General features: G+C 50.8%; 8 protein-coding genes across 8 annotated transcripts; 4 read left to right on the forward strand and 4 right to left on the reverse strand.

The window, feature by feature from the left end:
- Positions 1–604: 604 nt before the first annotated feature.
- On the forward strand, positions 605–2,434 carry N7498_003593 (MDR family MFS transporter; the record flags this gene model as incomplete). Its single annotated transcript, XM_058450655.1, has 3 exons — positions 605–1,617; positions 1,682–2,055; positions 2,115–2,434. Coding segments are annotated over 3 exons (1,707 nt in total), but the record flags the coding sequence as incomplete, so codon positions are not given.
- Positions 2,435–2,910: 476 nt separating this feature from the next.
- N7498_003594 (uncharacterized protein) lies at positions 2,911–4,440 on the reverse strand (the record flags this gene model as incomplete). Its single annotated transcript, XM_058450656.1, has 3 exons — positions 2,911–3,296; positions 3,348–3,948; positions 4,015–4,440. 3 exons carry the CDS (start codon positions 4,438–4,440, stop codon positions 2,911–2,913), a joined length of 1,413 nt encoding a protein of 470 aa, XP_058310118.1.
- A 1,672-nt stretch (positions 4,441–6,112) lies between these two features.
- N7498_003595 (BTB/POZ domain-containing protein) lies at positions 6,113–7,005 on the forward strand (the record flags this gene model as incomplete). Its single annotated transcript, XM_058450657.1, has 3 exons — positions 6,113–6,252; positions 6,302–6,457; positions 6,510–7,005. 3 exons carry the CDS (start codon positions 6,113–6,115, stop codon positions 7,003–7,005), a joined length of 792 nt encoding a protein of 263 aa, XP_058310119.1.
- A 2,028-nt stretch (positions 7,006–9,033) lies between these two features.
- N7498_003596 (uncharacterized protein) lies at positions 9,034–10,707 on the forward strand (the record flags this gene model as incomplete). Its single annotated transcript, XM_058450658.1, has 2 exons — positions 9,034–9,335; positions 9,384–10,707. The coding sequence occupies 2 exons, from the start codon at positions 9,034–9,036 to the stop codon at positions 10,705–10,707; spliced, it is 1,626 nt and encodes a 541-aa protein (XP_058310120.1).
- A 515-nt stretch (positions 10,708–11,222) lies between these two features.
- On the reverse strand, positions 11,223–12,502 carry N7498_003597 (PARP-type zinc finger-containing protein; the record flags this gene model as incomplete). Its single annotated transcript, XM_058450659.1, has 5 exons — positions 11,223–11,666; positions 11,717–11,794; positions 11,850–12,027; positions 12,079–12,214; positions 12,484–12,502. The coding sequence occupies 5 exons, from the start codon at positions 12,500–12,502 to the stop codon at positions 11,223–11,225; spliced, it is 855 nt and encodes a 284-aa protein (XP_058310121.1).
- A 1,179-nt stretch (positions 12,503–13,681) lies between these two features.
- N7498_003598 (PRKRIP1 family protein) lies at positions 13,682–14,263 on the forward strand (the record flags this gene model as incomplete). Its single annotated transcript, XM_058450660.1, has 1 exon — positions 13,682–14,263. The coding sequence occupies one exon, from the start codon at positions 13,682–13,684 to the stop codon at positions 14,261–14,263; it is 582 nt and encodes a 193-aa protein (XP_058310122.1).
- A 62-nt stretch (positions 14,264–14,325) lies between these two features.
- N7498_003599 (chaperonin-containing T-complex subunit CCT3) lies at positions 14,326–16,430 on the reverse strand. Its single transcript, XM_058450661.1, has 6 exons — positions 16,302–16,430; positions 16,185–16,251; positions 15,916–16,124; positions 15,270–15,860; positions 14,573–15,210; positions 14,326–14,519 (listed from the first exon to the last, which is right to left on the reverse strand). The coding sequence occupies exons 1-6, from the start codon at positions 16,324–16,326 to the stop codon at positions 14,433–14,435; spliced, it is 1,617 nt and encodes a 538-aa protein (XP_058310123.1). The 5' UTR covers positions 16,327–16,430; the 3' UTR covers positions 14,326–14,432.
- A 1,460-nt stretch (positions 16,431–17,890) lies between these two features.
- Positions 17,891–19,396, reverse strand: N7498_003600 (uncharacterized protein; the record flags this gene model as incomplete). Its single annotated transcript, XM_058450662.1, has 4 exons — positions 19,140–19,396; positions 19,027–19,071; positions 18,326–18,961; positions 17,891–18,269 (listed from the first exon to the last, which is right to left on the reverse strand). The coding sequence occupies exons 1-4, from the start codon at positions 19,334–19,336 to the stop codon at positions 17,891–17,893; spliced, it is 1,257 nt and encodes a 418-aa protein (XP_058310124.1). The 5' UTR covers positions 19,337–19,396.
- Positions 19,397–19,656: the final 260 nt, after the last annotated feature.

The following is a 19,656-nucleotide window of genomic DNA, read 5'->3' on the forward strand; positions in this document are numbered from 1 at the left end:
AAACTCTTGACTAACGCATTTAGATCCCCGAATTTGACATGGCTTGCAGATTGTATTACCGAGCGGATCGAATACACATTTCATCTTCCGCCGCTTGCATTCCCAGCAGCTGTGGGTCCCCTTGCGGAGCTTTTGGCGCTTTGCATGGGGCGGAGACATTGTATCTACAGATTGACCAAGACCTGACGTGTTGCGGAGATGTGACTAAAAAGTATGCGGCAGATGGCCGGTGGGCAACGGGGTTCTTTTGCCTGACGGCGGTCGAAGCGGGTTGGGGGCCTTTTGGGACTGGCGCCGGCGGTCGAAAGCGACGCTAGTCCTTTAAAAGGCCTAGTGGTTATCGGCCCGGCGGACGAGTTTAACGCTAATCCTAATTAAGCTTTTTCGATGTTTGGTATCCGGCGGACGAAGAGATTATCGTCTTTAATACCTTTACTAATTATTGATCATTTTCGCACCCTGTTGTCACTTCATCGAATAGATATATTTTCTATATTTATGCTTCCGTAAATGCTGCATCGAAACCCACGGCCTGTCCCGCAAGATATTCCGGTCACTTCAAAACCCGCATCATTTTACCGACCTGCCAAATCATAGAATAGCGAGAAAGTTAAGAGCCATGTCTTCTGAAAATCCTGACATGGGGGACGAGTCGGAAGCCAATTCGAGAGTGGTTCATCCGAGAATCTCATCTAGCGATATCCAGCACACCCCAGCAGAAAGTGACCAAGAGAAGCATGAAGATGAGAAGGACTTGGCCGCAGAGCCTTCTTACATAACGGGGCTGCGATTGTTTCTCATCATGCTCACCATCTTCATGAGCACTCTCCTGGCCGCCCTCGAGATTGGGATCATTGCGACTGCTATTCCTGGCATCACCGATGACTTCCACCAATTGAACGATGTCGGATGGTACGGAAGCGCCACTTTTCTCCTCGTTGGGGCATCCTCTCCGATGTGGGGCAAGCTGTATAAATATCTCCGCATCAAATGGATTTACCTGAGCTCCGTGGTGTTTTACTTGGTTGGCAGCATTGTCGCCGGCTCTGCTCAGAACAGTCTTTCTGTAATCATCGGTCGAGCAATCCAAGGATTGGGGGCTGCGGGGACTCTGGGTGGATCTGTCCTTCTTATCAGTGTCGTGGCCGAGCCAAGAAGGCGTCCAGTGTTGATCGGCAGCTGGATGGGAGTCTTTATGGTATCGACCATACTCGGGCCTGTTCTCGGAGGTGTCTTTACCAGTGAGGTCTCTTGGCGGTGGTGTTTCTGGATCAATCTGCCTCTTGGAGGTCCGATTGTCATTATGTGTTTACTGTTCTTGCGGGTACCCGGGCATATCAAGCCTGTCCCAGCCACTTGGAAGGAGATCATTTTACAGCTTGATCTTCCTGGGTTTTCTTTGTTACTCGGTTCTCTCGTGTGCTTTGCCTTGGCTCTGCAATGGGGTGGCCAGACAAAAGCGTGGAGCGCTGGTCTTGTCATCGCCACATTGGTTCTTTGGATTGCCTTCACGATCATGTTCTTCATAGTTGAGGGATTCCAAGGCTCTCGAGCTATGGTTCCATTGAAGCTACTGAGGCCTCGCATGACATGGGCTAATGCTTTGTGGTGCTATATGTAAGTACTCAACCACTCCATTCATAGCCTCTTGTCCCGGAGCTAACATTGCGTGCTTACTTAGCTCCAACTCTTCGTTCTACCAGGTTATGTTTTATCTCCCTATATACTTCCAGTCTATCCATGGGAAGACCGCTATCATGAGTGGTGTTGATACACTCCCATTTCTATCTTTCTTCTCCTTGGGGGCTGTGATGAGCGGTGGTCTCGTCGGGAAAACCCACTACATCATGCCCTTTCAGTTAACCAGTGCACTCATCATGGTGGCCGGCATGGCTCTGTTTTACACGATGGGAGTCGACACATCTCAGGCCCGCTACCTTGGGCCTCAGGTTCTTTATGGCTTTGGGCTCGGCTTGGGTAACCAGATCCCTATGACTGCAGTGCAGGGGTTTTCAAAGCCAGAAGACGTGGCAAGCTCCACTGGTATCATGCTCAGTATGAATTTCGCCTGTCTCTCTTCGCAAGTAAAGACTTTTTACTAACTCCCAGGAAAGTGTGTCAGTCCATCAGCGGAACCTATTTCGTTCTCGTGGCGCAGTCCCTCTTCGCCAACCGCATGCTACAGACGTTGGAGAGCTCCAACTCAAATATCAATACCTCATTGGCCTTGGGCACAGGCGCAGCCGAGATCCATCATGTTTTTACAGGCGAAGAGCTTACAGCTGTGACCACTGCTTATATGGTCGGGATCAAGGATGTTTTCGCCTTTGGTTTGGCTGGTGCGGCAGCGGCCGTTCTCTTGGCACTTCTCATTCCCCAGAAACAGCTTCCCGATCATCAACAGAAGAAGACGGAGGAGTCCGGAACTGCTTGAATAATCCGAGTTGGCAAAATGGGTGTGTTGAAACTTTCCGGTACTTGCCTTCAGCCGTAAGTCATAGATTGCCCACTGCTAGTTGGCTACCCTTACAAGATTTCCTTTCCTGAAACGGCAGCCTATAAACCTGATATGATATTTTTGTCTTTCTAGTGGACACCGAGATAGTAAGTCCGGTTTTGTAATATTGTTTCTATATGATGCATTAGGACTATGATTTGGATAAGACAATAATATTATGGGCACTAGTATAACGCCAGAATCAAAATACTTACAGCCATGTTTATGTTTCATTACCTTCACCGTCCTCTCGCAGCGTCTACAGTAATTTCGCCACCGACGGCCGGGGACCCGCATTTTGCCGCCTGCACCCATAGCCAAACCATGGAACCTCTTCTCTCCGGGGCAAAAGAATAACAAGTTGTATGTACAGCAAACTTTTGCCGAATTGAGAAAAAATTGCTATGGAAACACTAGGTTCCTGGGTAGGGGCCGATGTTAGAAGGCGTGGGCTCAGGACGAAAACGTCCAAAGATGGAGAGACGCGATTTGGATCGAGTCGGGGCTGGCGCTGGGTTTGGTTGGGCATTCTCCTCGCTGGGACTCAGGGGCTCAGAGGCATCGACAGGAGCTTGCACTACCAAAGCTCGGGCTTCGTTGACTTTCTTCACGCCTTCACGGACCTCCTCGGCCGAGGCGCCCTGGGGCGCTGTGGTCGTCAAGGTCTCCGTTGTACGAATCTTGCCTTCTTCGGTGCCCTCATTGAGCTTGTTTATTTCCTCCTCGGTCACGAGGCGCTCATTCTCCAGGCGGACTTCGCGGCCCCGCTTGTGGCAGTACCACAGGACGAAAAGGAGGGCTAGAGGGCGTTAGCATATAAAGTAGGATAATTTGTTTCATGGTCACTTACTGAACAAGGCCAGTGACCAAAGGACGTTCATGCCCAGCACAGCCGGGAAGCGGGCGCGCAAGAACGCCATGATTGATCGTAGCATTCCGACAATAGCAGCTGGCTTGGAAACCAGCTCCTTCAAGCTTGGAAGGTTCAGGCCGGCCTTATTCGCGGCCGCTGCAGCCTTGCCCACATTCTCCATGTTGATACCACTCTGGGCTGCGCGCTCGCCAGCCACAGCAAGCATCTCTGGAGCCAGTGTCTCGGTCCACTTCTCGGGAAGCTTCTCGATCAGCTTCTGAAGGAATCCAGGCAGCTTGGTATAGGTGTCTTGCAATTGCCGGTTCCCGTTTGTCAGGAGCATTTCCAGGTCGTGGTAGGCCGTTGGGACGCCGTTGATCAAATCCTTGAAGATGAGCTTGAACTTTCGCAGCAGTTCCTGTGTCTCATCGCTGACGGAGAAGACACGGTTATTGTCTGCTGCGAGGTTTAGCCGCTCGAGGATATCTGTCATGTCCTCCTGCTCTTTCTTTGCTTGATCCCCGCTGTCGGTCGTGGACGTTGTGGCAGGGGCAGGGCTTTGAGATTGTGAGTCGATTCCGGTGCTCGGCTTCATATTCTGTGGCAAGAGAAGGCGTTATTATTCCGAATCCGTCATGACGATCATTGGGTTAGGTGTGCATACCTTGTCCGAGTCCGTATTCTTCTTCCAAAACGTGGTGCTCCATCGTTTCTTCTTCTTTTCGGGAGCAGCCGAAGCTTCTGTCTTCGGGGGTTTTGATTCAGACTTCCCAATAGTCTCAGGCTTCTCTTGTGCTTTCCTCTCCTCTTCCCCCAGTTCCTTTCCAAACTCCTCTACCGGTGAAGTAGGAAGTGGGACATTCTGGGCTTCTTGAGAGCTCCCGTTCAGGCCGGGCTGTTGGGAGATCTCTGTAGAGCCTTCGGTGGCTTGTGCGGGTGTATCTTCTTGCCCGGAAGGCTCAGCCGTATTCTCAGGCTGAGCAGTGAGTTGTCGCAGATAGGCTTCCTCCTCAGCACTCAGAACAGGGTTCGAGGGTTTGATGATCTGCGACGATCGCCGCCGATTCTTGATCTGGTTGAAGTACTCCATAATCACGACGTGACGGATGTAGAAGAGAACTCTACGGGTATGTGGAAAGAGAAGTTGAGTCCCAAAAACAGAGACGAAACGGGTTGGGCGCGTAGTGAAAACAAGGGGTTTTAGCGCGCGCCCTGCTGATAGATCACCCTATAAAAGGTAGAGCTGCAGAGAGATCAAGTCCGTTACTGATCGATCACTGTGGCAACAGAGAAAGGCACAGAAGCATGAAGCCTGTACGGAGTACTCTAGAGCAACTTTATGGCCAAGGCCAGCTGCTTTTCCCCGATGATATCACCGGTGGCTGGCATGTGGACCAACCCTACACAGGCCCCTCGCGCCACCGCCACATCTCGTGTGCACCGCCACGGTTTGATCTGTACTAGCGATGGCACGGCCATATCGGGACTGGGCTACACTACGATGACTACGAGCAGGCAGTCTTCCTACAGGTTGATGTTTGCGCAACTTTACAGTGTCCTGTCCTCCGGTACGCTCTTAGTTCACTCAACATGGGTCGACCCCGCTCAGACTGCCGCAGGTACGGTCCGTTGGATGTGGGGTTTACAAGTTCAGACAATTTGAAGGGGTCAATACAAGACAGACTGCCGGCATGCAATGAACCTTAACTTATCTTATTCCCCCTTCTCGAACATCCGCGATTTCCCAAAAGCCCTACCTCTGCTTGTCTGAAGAACCCGAGGTATGCGAGAACGGAGGTACTTGCCGCACGACTTCGTGCTATGGCACCGTAAATGATTCTACCATGGTATCCCGTCCTCCTGAGCCCATATTCCGTCATATTTGGTTATAAAACGGAATACTACAGCTCCACCACCGGCGTAAAATGGCTCGGGAGAGCGTGATACCTCTTGCTCGGCTGGGCATAGTATGTACACCGTGACTACCGACGCTTCTATAACTTCGGCGAGGTAATGGGCGGTACTAGCTGTGGATCTCTCTTCTAAACCATTGATATCATAACGAAGATGGCTCCTCAAGAACCCATGATTCTGAACAGGACTATGTGACCGGGTCTCTAGATCCATGCAGCCGAGGTCTTGTTCTGAATCATCGTCTGCTTTGGCATGCCAGATAGGACGCCGGACCATTTAGCGTGGCCGATACCATGCGATCATTTATTTATTATGAAAAGGTGTATCATCAATCAAAGTCGGCCTTCACCTGGACTTGTGTGACGTCTCGTGACTGCAGATAAGCCCAGTAGGCAGAAGCAACGTGCATATGGCCACGCCGATCGCCGAATCACCGGCCAATGCGACACCCGGGTTTAGCGCCATTCCCCGAACGCAACGGCAGTTTGCAAATGAAGCTTGGGCTGTGCCCTGGTGATGGCTGTTGAAAGTATCACCTGACCCCGTGTCTTAAATAGCGCGTGCCCCCCTTCCCCTCGTTCTTTTCTTCACGTCTGCCAGAGTTGACAACCGCAAACGTGAGTTTTTAGGAACTTTCGAATGCAAAGCCATCATCCGGGCTAGTTTCTTCCCGTCTCTTGATGAAACGGTGAAACCATCTCGGAGGACGGCTTCCAGGACTCTCACTCTCACAGTGACTCGCAGCGTCGCTCATTCTTTCTTTTTGACCAACTCATATCACTCCTTCTGATATTTCAGGGCTTCTTCGTCGCTAGGTTTTAGATTGGACATTCTCTGTTGCTCTTGTCATGTTCAGACGCTCTTTCTCTTCGAGGAGCCGGGCGGGAAAGACCGTCAAGGCTACCAAGAAGAGGTACGACGAACAGGTCAAGGAAAAGATGCAGCAGGGGGTGGCCGATGGAGCGGACAACATGCCCGCGGGAAGGTGGTAAAGTCATCCAGTAGCTCGTCGAGCCAGGCTAACGCGTTTGCTGTAGTGCACTCACTAGCCCCATCATCACCATGGCGGTGGGCCAAGACCAGCGTCTGTTCGCTGCCCACGAAGATGTCTTGTCCATTTCGCCGTACTTCCGTGATTCTCTGAAGGAGAAATCGGCGGATGACGGCTCGAAACAACTGACTCTACCTGACGAGTTGGTACTGTCCCATCTCCTTGCGATAACACTCTAACATGCAGTGCAATAGGGACCCTGAGATCCTGTCTTGCATTCTGGAGTTCTTGTACAAGGGTGACTATTACCCACGCTTGCTTCGCGGCAAGCGTCGGGATTCCTGGCACCTCGAGAATGCTCAAGATATCGACAACACTGGCCGCGGGTCGAGCGAGGCGACGATCTTCCACCCTGGAGTGGGAGACGTTGTACTCCGGGACACGGCGGTGTACTGCGCAGCCGAGAAGTACGGCCTGGAAGAGCTGAAGCGCATTGCCCTTCGAAAGCAAGGCCTTCAGATCGGTATCTCAGCCGACGTGATCTTGCGATCTGCTCGGTACGCGTATGACAACACCCCTGACTCGGAGTCTCGAATGCGCGCTCATTACCTTGCTCTCATCATCCGAAGTCGCAAGACTTTCAAGAGAAGCGGGACCATGCAGATGGAAATGGAGATCGGTGGCAAGTTGTATTTTGATCTGTTTGTGGCAATGTGCAACCACATGGATGACCTCGCGGAGATCCGGTAGGATCCTTCTGTCCCCATTCCTTGATTTGGACCCCCTGTTCAAGGTTGTCTAGACTTCTAACATAACCCCTCTGCAATTTCGGCAAATGAATGCTTATACTCTCTCGCAGCGCCAAGCGAACTTCGAGGCTGTTCTAGCCGGTCGTCTACATTGCTTTTTATTGTTCAAATTGAGCTGCACGAAATTGAAATTGAACACGGAGGCGCACTGATTTTCAACCAGAATGGCTATCTGACTGCGATTTTGAATCGGTCTGTTATTTTGCTTTGACAGCAGAACAACTTCTCTTCCATCGAGGTTGGCCGCCATTTGATGGTTCCCCAGAAACCGCCCTATTCTCTTTTAATTGGTTGGAGTATGGTGACTTGCGTTGATCGACGTCTTCACTCCTTGATGATGCTCTGACAGTGTCGGCAACATTTCCGCTCAATTTCTGCGTTGATTCTGCGTTCTCGTTGATATGTGACATTTACGCCTCCATTCCTTGAATACCGACGCATATTCGTCGAGTGTGATATTATTGGGCTCCTGGCCCGTTGGTGATGAGAAATATGATATGAGAAATCCGGCCACCTCAAATTCGTCTCCAGTAGTCTCTAGAATGGAAATATCATATATAACGCTGCTCTGTTCATGGTGTGAATTTCCTCGCACCCAAACATGAACTTGTCTGCAACTTCGTTCTACTCAACTTGTCCTTCACGGCTTGTTTCAACTCTGAGCTTTTAACATTACATCTCGAGTACCTGTCTTACTTGTGGATCTCAGGTGTGCACCTACTATCTACTATCATCGTCTCTCTGAGTGCTTAACTTCTTATCTTCTTCATAGTCAGTTGCAGAAATACAACAACACATCTGCTACCATCATCTACCTCTTGACACCTCTACCATACCCAACCCTTTCACCTTCTTCAAAGCCAGTTCTAGATTTCAGATTCTCTCTCTTCTTTACACCTCGTCATTTGATACCATCTTCCAACCCCAGGCATCTTCATTCACTGATGCTTAACCACTCACATCCAGTTTCTCTACCAATCGACACACTCAACCTCTCGGTCAGCAACCGATAATAAGGGTCAAGGATTGAGCTCATCCCTACCTCTCACATACTCTATTCTCGAAGTTTCCCAATTTACATTTCGGTCTCAGTAGAGCCTCTCACCTTCGCAACATCTTACCCTACTTGATTTTCCACAAGGTGCGTGCTATCATGCCAAGATCTTTATCATACAACTCCCCTCCGGTGGACACTGTCTTCCTTCAACCCCTTATACATCCCACAAGACGCTCTCAATACATCGGAACACATTGGAGACGGGTCAACCTTCTGCGTCACATTCAGGTGATACGCACTCTTCTGTAGGCGCTAACTATCACACATTTCAGTCCCGGAAAAAGATCTTCGTCCTACAACACCCCATATCTCCATCGAGCACTTTCTACTTTTTTCGGGTCTTAACGCGCATCTTCCTGCCCTTGAATCTTTTTCACAACCTTCTACACTCTTTTGATCAATGACAAGTCTTCTTCCCTTGCGAGGTTTTTGCATTCTCCCATTGTCAGTCTTTCGAAGCCGTCTGCCTACAATCCTTGACACCAATTTCCTCACGGCTTCCTTCTAACATTCGATCGGTTTTCCACCAACTTTCCTTCACCTCTCTTTCCGAACGTCTTTCTAACATCCCATCCCACAGCTCTTTCTAGGCATCTGTCTTGACGTCTTCTCGAAGGTATGTTATTTTCCAAAGGATTCCACCTAACAGCTTCTCTTTCTGACATAGCCACAGTTTTCCAGGAAAAGACTTCTTTTCATCTCTTGTCTATCACGTTTATTTTCATCAGAGAACCTCTCTCTCCCACACATTCACTCGCCCTCCTTAATTCAGGCATACCAAGGTATGTAAACTCTTCTGATGGCATGCTCTTCCCACAAATTATCGGAGACCAAGAACCCATTCATATTCTGCTTCAGATCCATTAATCCGATGTTGCCTTGACCTTACTCAATTCTGACCAGTGACGAAAGATGTCAGCTAGTACCATCCCGGCCAAAATGGCCCATTACGCGCCGATGACGGCTGATCTCAGTCACATTCCCACGCCGAGAGAGGTAAATGCCGGCGAGGTGTTCATTGCCCGCTTCAAAAATTCTCACAAAAAATACCGAGTCGATATCTGGGTCGGTGTGATCCTCCCCGATGGATTTGAGCCAGGCAAAGGACTTAGCCGTCGACCAAAGGGCTCGCGACCGCTCATACAGGGTGGTGCATGGAAAACTCCGCTGAGAGAAAGGATGTATCCCGTTTACTTCCCGGGAAGAAACACCTTGTGAGTTGAGTCGAATATCCCTTTGAAATTTAATACTGATATGATTAGCCGGTGGACTATCTTCAATGATCTTTTTATGCTCGGTATTCGGATCCCATTTCACTTCAATGAGCCTAGCACCCGCAGTGATGCTAAGGCTTTCCGAAAGATTTTCAGGATTGCTAAGCAGCATCCCACCCTGCAGTTCTGGTTGGAGATGGCCAACCATGAGACTTCGATCAAGGGCAAGTCTGGCACTGAAGTATCGATTGCCGTTCCGGATGGATATGGTGCTATGTATGATGGCGAAAGCTCCGACGATGATGGAAGTGGTGACGGGTCATACGCAGATGATCTAGATGAGCCAGAATCTGGTGATCGATCTGCTAATGTGCAGGCGACCAGTAGCTCATTCTCTGCGTCGCGACTGATCGGACCCTTTGGCAAGAGAGCAGAGACTCAATCTACATCTCTCCGATTCCCTGGAGAGACAGCATCATTTCCGAGCTACTCCCAGTCCAATTGTTCCGGTACCACACAGGCTCGTCAAGGTTCACCTGAACAGGTATTCCCCGCTGTACTGAGACGAACTCAGTTGCCTACATTCTCGGAGTCCAGCAGACCCAGAATCGTGCAAGTCAATAGCAGACTCAAGACCGAAGATTCAAAAGACAGCTCAGCCAAGACCTCTGTTTTTGATCTGACCTTACGCTCAGCTCTCCAGCATGTCTTTCTGCAGGAAGATGATTCTTCCGAGGTTGTGGAAATTTTCCGTGAAGTGCTCCAGACTCAAGACCAACCCGAATTCTTACAAATTCAGTCTTGGCTGAGGTCGCATGAATTTGCCCCTCTTGTGGTTCAAGTCAATAATCCACCGCTAAGAGCCGCCGACGGCAATGCGTCACCGAACGTTGCGTCCCGCCAGATCGGGGACGTTATGAATATCCATCGTAAATACCATCTAGCTGCCGTTTCCGACTCGACAGACCTACAGGACAAGATCATCTCTCTTGGCCGCCTTTACACACAAGCAAGGAGGTATGAGATGGTCCAGCTAATTGACCTTATCCGAATCAAGCTGCAAGCTGCGTGGAATTCGTATCCTGGTCTTGCTCAGTTACAGCCGATCCTGCAGGTAACTACGATGGCATTCAGCCGGGAACCTGTGGGCTACAAACATGATAATCTCCAAAAGTGGCTGATCGAGTTTATCGCCGACGCACATGACCTGTTCCTCTATGACTGCCCAAGCAATTTCTGGGCTGTCATGCAGGAGCTTCCAGAACTGTATTCAGAGATCTCGAAGATTCGAACCGAAATACACACAAAGTCCCCGCAACGCTATGCGGATATTGTTTCCCTGATGCGCAGCCGGGGAATCGAGAAAGTGTGATGGGAAGAAGGTGCAGAGGAACGTTCCGAAAGATGTCCAGAAAACGTTCAATAAAGAGGTTATCAAGAGGTATAAAAATGCACCGCGGAAGCAAGTAGGGAGATACAAATAAAGGATATAATTGTGGAGATGCAGGCATTAAATACCTTGGGTAGCTAATTCGAAAAAAGATTCCCCTGCCTTTGCAGACCTTCCATTGTCTATATCCTTTACAAACTACGAACCGGGTACAAGTTATTGATTAATGATTCATTTGAATTGGTCTTGTGACATACATGACAGACCATGGAAAATAGAGATCCATAAACAGAATTCCAAGGCCCAAGTCACCGCCCCTGGTGAAAAAAAAAGGGAAATACACAGAAAATACTGCGTAATCAGAAGAGATTCAACCCATAGCACACCGAAGAAGGAGAAGCTCCAACCCACCTCGCGCCCAGTTGCAATCCAGAAAGAACATCTCAGGGTGCAGAAACAAAACACATGGGGGATTGGAAATGAAATTCCAAAGACATTTACTCCTTGGGAGCCTTCTTTCGGCCACGCGCGGCCTTCGTGGGGGGAGCAGACTCATTATCGTTGGGCAAAGTGCTGGTCTTGCCAGCCTTGCCACGGGCTCGCTTGGGCTTCTCGGGCTCGGAAACATGTGTCTCTTCTTCGGAAGTCTTGCGCTTGGTACCCTTCTTAGCAGGCTGAGCAGGAGTCTCAGTAGCAGCGGCCTTGGTGGGACGGCCACGCTTCTTGGGCGGGGCATCAGCGTCGGCAGCGGTGGCAGGCTTCTTGGCACGGGACTTCTTGGTGTTGGCAGCAGGCTTCTGCTCTGTCTCGTCAGTACCACTAGCATCCGGTTCCTCATTGACAGCAGCTTTCTTGCTGCGAGCAGCCCTCTTGGGCTTGGGCTTATCAGCGGGAACGGTGTCATCGTTGGCCTCAGAGCCCTCAGTGGTGGCAACCTTCTTCTTGGTCAAGTTAGATCTTTGGCCATTGCACAGTATACAGCGGACTTTACCTCATCTTTAGCATTCTTGCCCTTGGCTCCGCCACGAACACGGAATCCAGTCTTGCCAGGGCGATTAACCTCGAGATCCTGGTTTTGTTAGTGAAATTACATTCGCGGTTGGCACATGATTGGTTTGACTTACGCCCTTCCAGTCGGAGTCATCGACGTGTCCCTGGGTCAGAGCAGTACGAATCTTCAACTGAAGGTCCTCAGGCAGCTCATCGTAGCCGTCGAGCATGGTGTAGTCAGGCTCTTCGGAAGGAAGGATATCCTTCCATGCAGTGACGATATTCTCGATCACCTTGGGAGTGGTGCAGCCCCTAGGTACAGTTAGATGCCTCGCAATTCAAGGCTATCGATAGAGGACTTACCAGTGGCGCCAAGTGTAGCCCTGGAATCTTTCACCTTCAATCCAAGATCCAAGGCGAAGCTCGCCCTTGAGGATCTTGACCTTGGCATCCTTGCACTCCTTGTTGGTGCAAGAAGAGCGGTTGCTGGGAGCTTGCTCTAGAAGTTGTGTTAGCTTAGTCAACTAAATATTTGATGCTTGGGGATGGAGCTGGGTGCCGTGGGTATCGTGTCATCCATGCGGAGCTTGGTGCTTGGAGCTTGGGCCAACTGGACAGCCAGCACCGCAACCCCCACGACGCGCATTCGACACGCAATGGGGAGCAACAATGTATGAGCAGTTAAGGATAGACATCGCGATGCCCGAAAACACATCTAGATTATGTACAATGACGACGGCGGGATACGGGCAGAATGCTCCAACTTACCGAAGCGATAACTTCCCATGACTCGTGTTGGGCGCGCGGATCGCGCTCCAAGTTGGGGGAGAGAGAATCAGAGAGTTAGCGAAGCGACGATTCAAGTAAGAATGACACGGTTCACGACAGAAGCTGAAACCGTGGAGTGGATGGAGATGATGAAAAGGAAGATGATCGGGGGAGGGAAGTGAACAAAGGTGAAGAGATCTGGCGAACGCCGGTACGCAGCGCAAGCCAGCTTTCACTTTAGGACGACTACTATCTTCCCATGGCCCTGCGGTTGATCAAACTAATGTTGCTACTCCAAAACTAACCCTTATGTTCTATTTCGGAGACTTGCGAGCTCCTTGGGGGGAAGGTCTCGATCTCTGGCCCTTACGATACGGTTTGTTGCCAAACACGAAGCCCGAGCAGCTATCTGTGCGTTGACGCACTTTTATTTGATTATGATGATAATGAAAGCTCTTGAAGATCATTATGTATCCCAGATATCCAATGGCCAGGGTATTTTGTCGGAATTCAGGATTTAGAGCACAATTTTGTATGTTGCGCCCGGCAATTGGTGTTCGAGGAATGTGATGAGCCCATCCATGAGCCTTTCTTCGACGCACCTAGAACAAGAATTTCCATCACATTGCCCTAGTCCAATACTAGGACCTGGATTGATCCCTATATTATCTTGGGACTGCTCAACGGACTGCTCAATGTTAAATTCTTGCTGTGTTTACCACCGGGCGGGAGTTTTGCCTCAGGATATTGCTCCAGGGCCTTGGAAAATGCAGAGTCCACGGCCTTTATTCTCGATTTAGCAGGCTCATTGAACAATCAACTTCCATGCGCTAAACCACTTGTCACAGTTATCTCGCCATTTTCTACAGATGCTTCACATGCCCGCGAGACTATAGTGCAACGGCCAGTCCGGAAGTGGTTAGCGTGTCGCAATTCCGCCGCGGGCTTCGCGATCTCACCTCGTCATTTCCAGTCATTTCTCCTCTCCCCATTGCCTCGTCCAAGGAGCTTTCTGAAGCTCATATAGCTGCAGACCTTGCGTCGATCTTGAGAGGAGCGGTTCCACACCCCAATTCCACAGTGTACCATCCGTTGCACCGCAAATCCAACGAACAAAAGGTTCTCTCGGAACCACCTCCAATCCAATCTTCCTCTACGCGCTCTTCCCAGGGGAAAACACGTTCGCCTACCATTCAAAATGTCTGAACCAGGACCTGAATCCGTCCCAACAAGCGCGGACCCGCGCAGCAAACGGCCCATCAAGCGACGAGCCGTGACACCACACTCCGAACAGGCGGGCCAAATCGAGACGCTCTTCAAAGACCCGTCGAAGGAGATCCGTCTCCCAGATTCATCAAACCCGCGCACATCATCGTCACTCGCCCCGCCGCCCGAAATTGTCACCAATGTGCAAGGTTCGTCGGCCGGTGCAGGCTCCGGCGAGTTCCACGTCTACAAGGCGAGCCGACGCCGCGAGTACGAGCGGCTGCGTCTTATGCAGTCTGAGGTAGACCAAGAGAAAGATAATGCGGAATGGGAAAAACAGAGGGAGGAAGCGAAGCGAAAGGATGATGAGAAGACGGAGAAGAACCGCAAGCGCCGCGAGAAAAAACGCGCTACTAGAGGGAAGAAGGGCGGGAAGGATTCGGCGATGGATATGGATAAATCTTCTACTACGAAAGCGCCGTCTGTGCCTAGTCAGACAGATCAGGGTGTTAATGCCGAGGGCCAGGTGCCACATGGAGAGGTTCCTGGTGTGATTATCCACGATGAAGATTAGAGGATTACCTCGGCGCAATGTACAATACTACTCAATACGAAGATACCCATATGACAGTTCATTTTGGTCTAGGATATTCATACAGAAGAGAACCCAGAGGCAGTCGTGTAGCATTATGTACGGACCTGAGGCCCATGAATCATTCTTTTTTTGTTCTCGCGCTCGTCTATTACTCGTCACCACCACCGACACCACCGGCTTGCTGCGCCGACTTGCCGCTGCAAATGTCGTCGACACGGAGGAGCAGACATGCGGACTAAAATCAGTTAGTGGAATGTTATCAAATTGGGAGAAAGGTGGATAGCTTACCTCGACGGCCGTCTTGATACTCTGCAGCTTGACGGCTTCGGGCTCCCACACACCGTACTCCTTCATATCGACCAGGTTACCGGACTCGCCGTCCAAACCCCAAGTGGTGTGGCCCTCGACGTGCTTGGCACGCAGACGGGTCAGGACGCGAATGGGGCTGGCACCAGCGTTCTGGGCCAATGTACGGGGGATAACCTCCATGGCATCGGCGACAGCCTTGTAAGGCCACTGTTGGACACCCTCGATGGAGCGGGCCAGCTGGCTGAGCTTCACGGAGACAGCCATCTCGACGGCACCACCACCAGGGGACAGGCGAGGGTGGAAGATAACGTTGCGGGCAACGGACATGGCGTCCTGCAGGTTGCGCTCGATCTCGTTCAGGATATCCTTGGACGGGCCACGCAGCAGGATGGTGCAGGCCTTCGGGGCCTTGCACTGGCGCATGAATGTGAAGTATTCGTCACCAATCTTCTCAATCTCGAACAGACCGCAGCGGGTACCGATGTCGGATTCCTGGATATCGTCGACGCGGTTGACGATGGTGGCACCGGTGGCACGGGCAATACGGTTGTTGTCAGTCTTGCGAACACGGCGGAGGGCGGTGATGTTAGCCTTCATCAGGAAGTGCTGTGCGAGATCTAGAAGCAATCCAGAATTAGTAATGGTCCTGCTAGCAAATGGACTGGGTTCTGCTTACCCGAAACACCCTTCTCGGTGATGACAACATCGGGCTTGACTGCCAAGATGGCCTCGCACATATGCTTCACCTGCTCCTCCTCAATCTGCAGAATGCGGTTCCAGTCCTCCTCCTTCGAGACCTCGATGTTTGTCTGGGACTCGCCCTTCTTGTACTCCAGGGGGCAGTCGAGCAACAAGATGCGGGGGTTCTCAATTCTCCGTCGCATCTTGGGGTGGGTGATATCCTTGTTGACCATGACACCGTCGATGACCTCGGAATCCTCAATCTGACCACCGGGGATCTTCTCGATACGAGCATACCGCTTAATGTCGACCTCCTGCTTTCCACCACCAACGTCGAAGGAGACTGTCCGCACAGCATTCAAAGCCAAGCCGCACATCAGATCGGACCACCGGGAGACGAACTTGGTTCCGATAGAGGACTGGATGAGGGTGTACATAGCCTTGTCATCGTGGATGTCAACGGGTAGGGAGACCTCCTCCACGATCTGGAGGGCATCGGCGAGGGCGCGCTTGAAAGCGGAGATAATGACGACGGGGTGGATGTTGCGTTCGAGCTGAGGAAGAGCCTGGGCCAGCATTTCACCAGCTTTGAATATGTTAGGATGCATCCAGAGTACGTATGGGATAGATAGGAGTATTACCCAAGATGATAACAGTTGTGGTTCCGTCACCGACTTCCTCGTCCTGGGTACGGCTGAGCTCGATCATGCTCTTCGCCGCAGGGTGCGACACCTCAATCTCTCGCAGGATAGCGTGGCCGTCGTTCGTCAACACGATACCGCCCATTGGGTCGAGCAGCATCTTCAACATCGCCTTGGGACCGAGACATGACCGGATGATGTCGGACACACTAGAGATCATTTAATTAGCATGCGGACAGAAGGTTATCATCAAAGATGGAGGATCATACGTCTTAGCCGCGGTAATGTTGGACAGCTGTGCCCGGCGACCGACCTGTCTGTCACCAGCATTGGTGTCTATCGGGGAGTTAGCAAGCAGCAACAATTGCGGAGGAGGGGCAACGTACTCATCACCACCACCGGAGCCTGCATTTTGGCGGTGGACTAATGTGGAAGGGAATGAAAAGGAGTGAGGTCGTAAGGTTGATGAACACGGGAAGGTCTCGTCACAGAAAAGGAGCCAACTCGGATCCACGTCGAGTGTTGCCCGCATCCCAAATTTCCAAAGTGGGAGCTCCCTGACACTAAGCCCGATCGGGTGATTCAAACGCGTTAAACACGCCAAGCCTTCAACTATATAGATCAGCTCTACGACGAGCACGTTGTAGTCTTTATAATTGGGAGATAGCATTGGAAATATGTTCATGAGATTGATACAGGTTTTGTTGAAGTCTAGTAATGAATATCCGGTCATGCCGAGCATCAAGTCCATATACCCAAGCCCCGCTCCCATCTCGGCGTATCCACATTCCCTTATGAGCATCGACAAACGAAGGGCAAAGTTAATCAATGAAAAAGAGCTTGACCGTTTGATAAATGGTGGCGGTTCTTGCAGCATGACTGAGTACAGAATTCAGCTTGAGCAATCCTTGAGTCGAAAGCTCGGAGGACTTACCACGTGTGACCAGCACCATGCGGAGCGTCAAAGATATCTCCCGTGGGCAACGGGAAAAACGAAGTTGTGTAGGATTAATGGAAAGATGGGCCACTTGACTCCACGCTCTTGGTTCTTCGCCCCGACCCAGTCGATGCTCTCCACGATCATTGTTCACTGGACCTGCTCGGGATGCGAAGATATTGACTTACCAGGGTAAGTTAAGAGCAAGAGATAGAACAGAGGCATAAAGGCGAGAAGGCCGAGAAAGGAGGGAAATAAGTGGAAAGGGCTAGGTAAAGGAAACAGAGAGAAACAAAGGTGTATAAGTAATGGAAGCAAAGAAGAGAGAATCTACGGGCAGAAACAGAGCTCCGTTCGAGAAGTGGAGATTTTACGGGTTAGCAAGAACCTTGAGCACTACTTTGTTAATCAGGTCGATCTGGGACGTGCCCTCGAAGTTGTATCGCCCTCTGATCCGCCTCCCAACACGCGCACCCACAAGCCACTCCCTCCCGTGTGGTAGACCGAGGTCCGTGTATTTCTGTTGTCCCAGTCAGCTCCTTTTCTTCGAAGTTTGTAGCTGAGTCAGGTCTATGAACATGATCGTAGAGGGCGGAGCGAGTCCCTAGAAATATCTGCAGTGAGCATTCAATGACAGGACTGGGAGGGAAGTGATTGAGGACACGTTGAGATAGAAGAAAGAAATGGGTAAAGAAATTGTTCGAGGGAAATGAGGAATACGGGAATCTCTGGAGGTTAGTGAGGCAAGGGATGGCCTCAGAAGTGATAACTTCTTTGTAGATAATGGTGCAGTCATGCACTGAGCATATTAAGCCACTTCATTCAATTAATCGTTCAGGAATCTGAAATGAATGACTAGTTCTGATATGATAGGAATGGCATATATTCAAGTAATGCTTCTTAATATTGTACAGTATCAACAACAGCCCCACAGCCTCATCTGATGCACCTCAGCCTTTAAATGCTCCAGTAAATCCAGAGAATCACACAAGTAAAGATTAGACCTGGGAAGCAGACGACGGCAATAAAGCAGAGATATCAAAATTCTCGGCTTTCACCAATGTCTAGAACATCAAACACACCCTTCTCAGGCAGACCAAAGTGCTTCAGGGCAGTTTTCAGCTTCTCGGGGGGCTCAAGGACATCTTCCTCGGTGAGAACCCAAGTTCCCCAATGCATACCGAGAGCCTTCTTGCACTTGGTGTCCTTGAAGATTTCCACTGCATCATGGGGATCCGCGTGGGCGGCACTCCACACATGGCGGGGGGCATATGCACCAATGGGGATCAGGCCAAGATCAAATGGACCCCGGAACTCACCGATCTGCTTGAAAGCAGGGCAGACGGGGAAGTTGTGCTTCGGGTCGTGGTCGTCTTCTCCCTCGGGCAGCTCAGGGACCTTTCGGTATCCGGTGTCTCTGTTCCCCGGGTTAGATTAAATCACCATTACTTCACACTGAAAACAGCAACATACCCAGTAAAGTAGACCTTCTTGCCCCCCGACTCAATTGCCCATGAGCCCCACAAAGTCTGATACCGGTCAAATGCGGTACGGGCACTAACATGCTGGCAAGGCAAGTAGCCGATCCGTGCCTTGATTTCCGCAGATGTGGAATCAGCTTCACCTGCAGCCTCGACGTGAGTCACCTTGTCCGTCGACGGGGAAAGAGTGATATCGCGCTCATCCCACCAATCCAGCTCGGTGACTTTATCGATACCACAGCTGGTGAACCAGGGCTTAGTACCGAGTGGAATAAAGAAATGGCAATTGGGATGTCTCTTTGAGATTTGCATAACACCCGGGTACGACAGATGGTCGTAGTGGTTATGAGAGATAAAAACGGCGTCAATCACAGGAATGTCCTTGATTTGGCACGGAGCGTCCGTGAAGCGTTTCGGTCCGAGGATGTTGTATGGCCCGCAGCGCTCCTCGAGGACTGGATCAAAGAGCGCACGGAGACCACTGGGGAATTCAACATAGTAACAGGCGTGTCCGAGCCATGTCGCCCGTAGGTTGGGGGTATCTCGACTGGGAAGGAATTCGGGCTTCCGAACGGGAACCGTTGGACCACTGGTATCGGGGACATTTGCTTTACCGGTCACTCGGCGCCTAAAAGAAAGCATCAACTGTTAGGGAAAAGGTCTCGGGAATCCTCAAAGCCAGTGTAGACTCACATAAGCATCTGCCTGACGTTTTTGAGGTTGACATCCTGCCACGAGCTGTCGGGTAAAAAAATCTGGGGTTAGTGTCGCGCGACCCGGGGAAACCAACTGCATGGCAAACTCACTCCCAGGGATTCCTGAAGCCAGATTTCGCATGATGACTCTTCTGCAAAGCATCTTCAGGCGCCGGTCTGGCTGGAGAGCTAGCCACAGTCAGGGCGTAAAGCACGCCGGTGGTGGTTGAGCCCATGTTGCGAACGAGAAAAGCGCGCCAGTCAAGTGTCTGTCGACATAACCGGGGGCGCGGTAGAAAGCTGCGCATGGGAGGGAATAAAATTAAATAGACAACCCTCGGATCGAAAAGACCTCGCGGACCATGCGCAGGCTCCTATGATTGGGAAAGGAAAGTCAAAAGTATCGGAGTGAGCCGTACTAAAACCGCTATCTCCGCATCGGAATCGGCGTCAACGACTCAAACCGCGCATCGGCCCATGTGAATTCCCGAACCCGACATCATTCTGTGTCGATGCTAGCTTAAACCTAGACTTAGATACAAAATATACTATGGATGATCGCGGATGTTTACCGTACGCGCTGTACGGTTGTACAATCTACCACTGGGCTCACTCGGCCCGTTGAAAA

Source organism: Penicillium cinerascens (assembly GCF_028974065.1).
Source record: "Penicillium cinerascens strain IBT 15544 chromosome Unknown contig_24_segment0_segment0, whole genome shotgun sequence".
Taxonomy (NCBI): Eukaryota; Fungi; Ascomycota; class Eurotiomycetes; order Eurotiales; family Aspergillaceae; genus Penicillium; species Penicillium cinerascens.

Excerpts from the sequence above, each read along its gene's own strand:
- N7498_003599 (XM_058450661.1), bottom strand. The coding sequence starts at position 16,326 with ATGCAGGCTCCGGTGGTGGTGATGA. Across the intron at positions 16,125-16,184 it reads AACATTACCGCGGCTAAGAC|TGTGTCCGACATCATCCGGT; the intron begins GTATGATCCTCC and ends AATGATCTCTAG. Across the intron at positions 15,211-15,269 it reads CACCGAGAAGGGTGTTTCGG|ATCTCGCACAGCACTTCCTG; the intron begins GTAAGCAGAACC and ends GATTGCTTCTAG.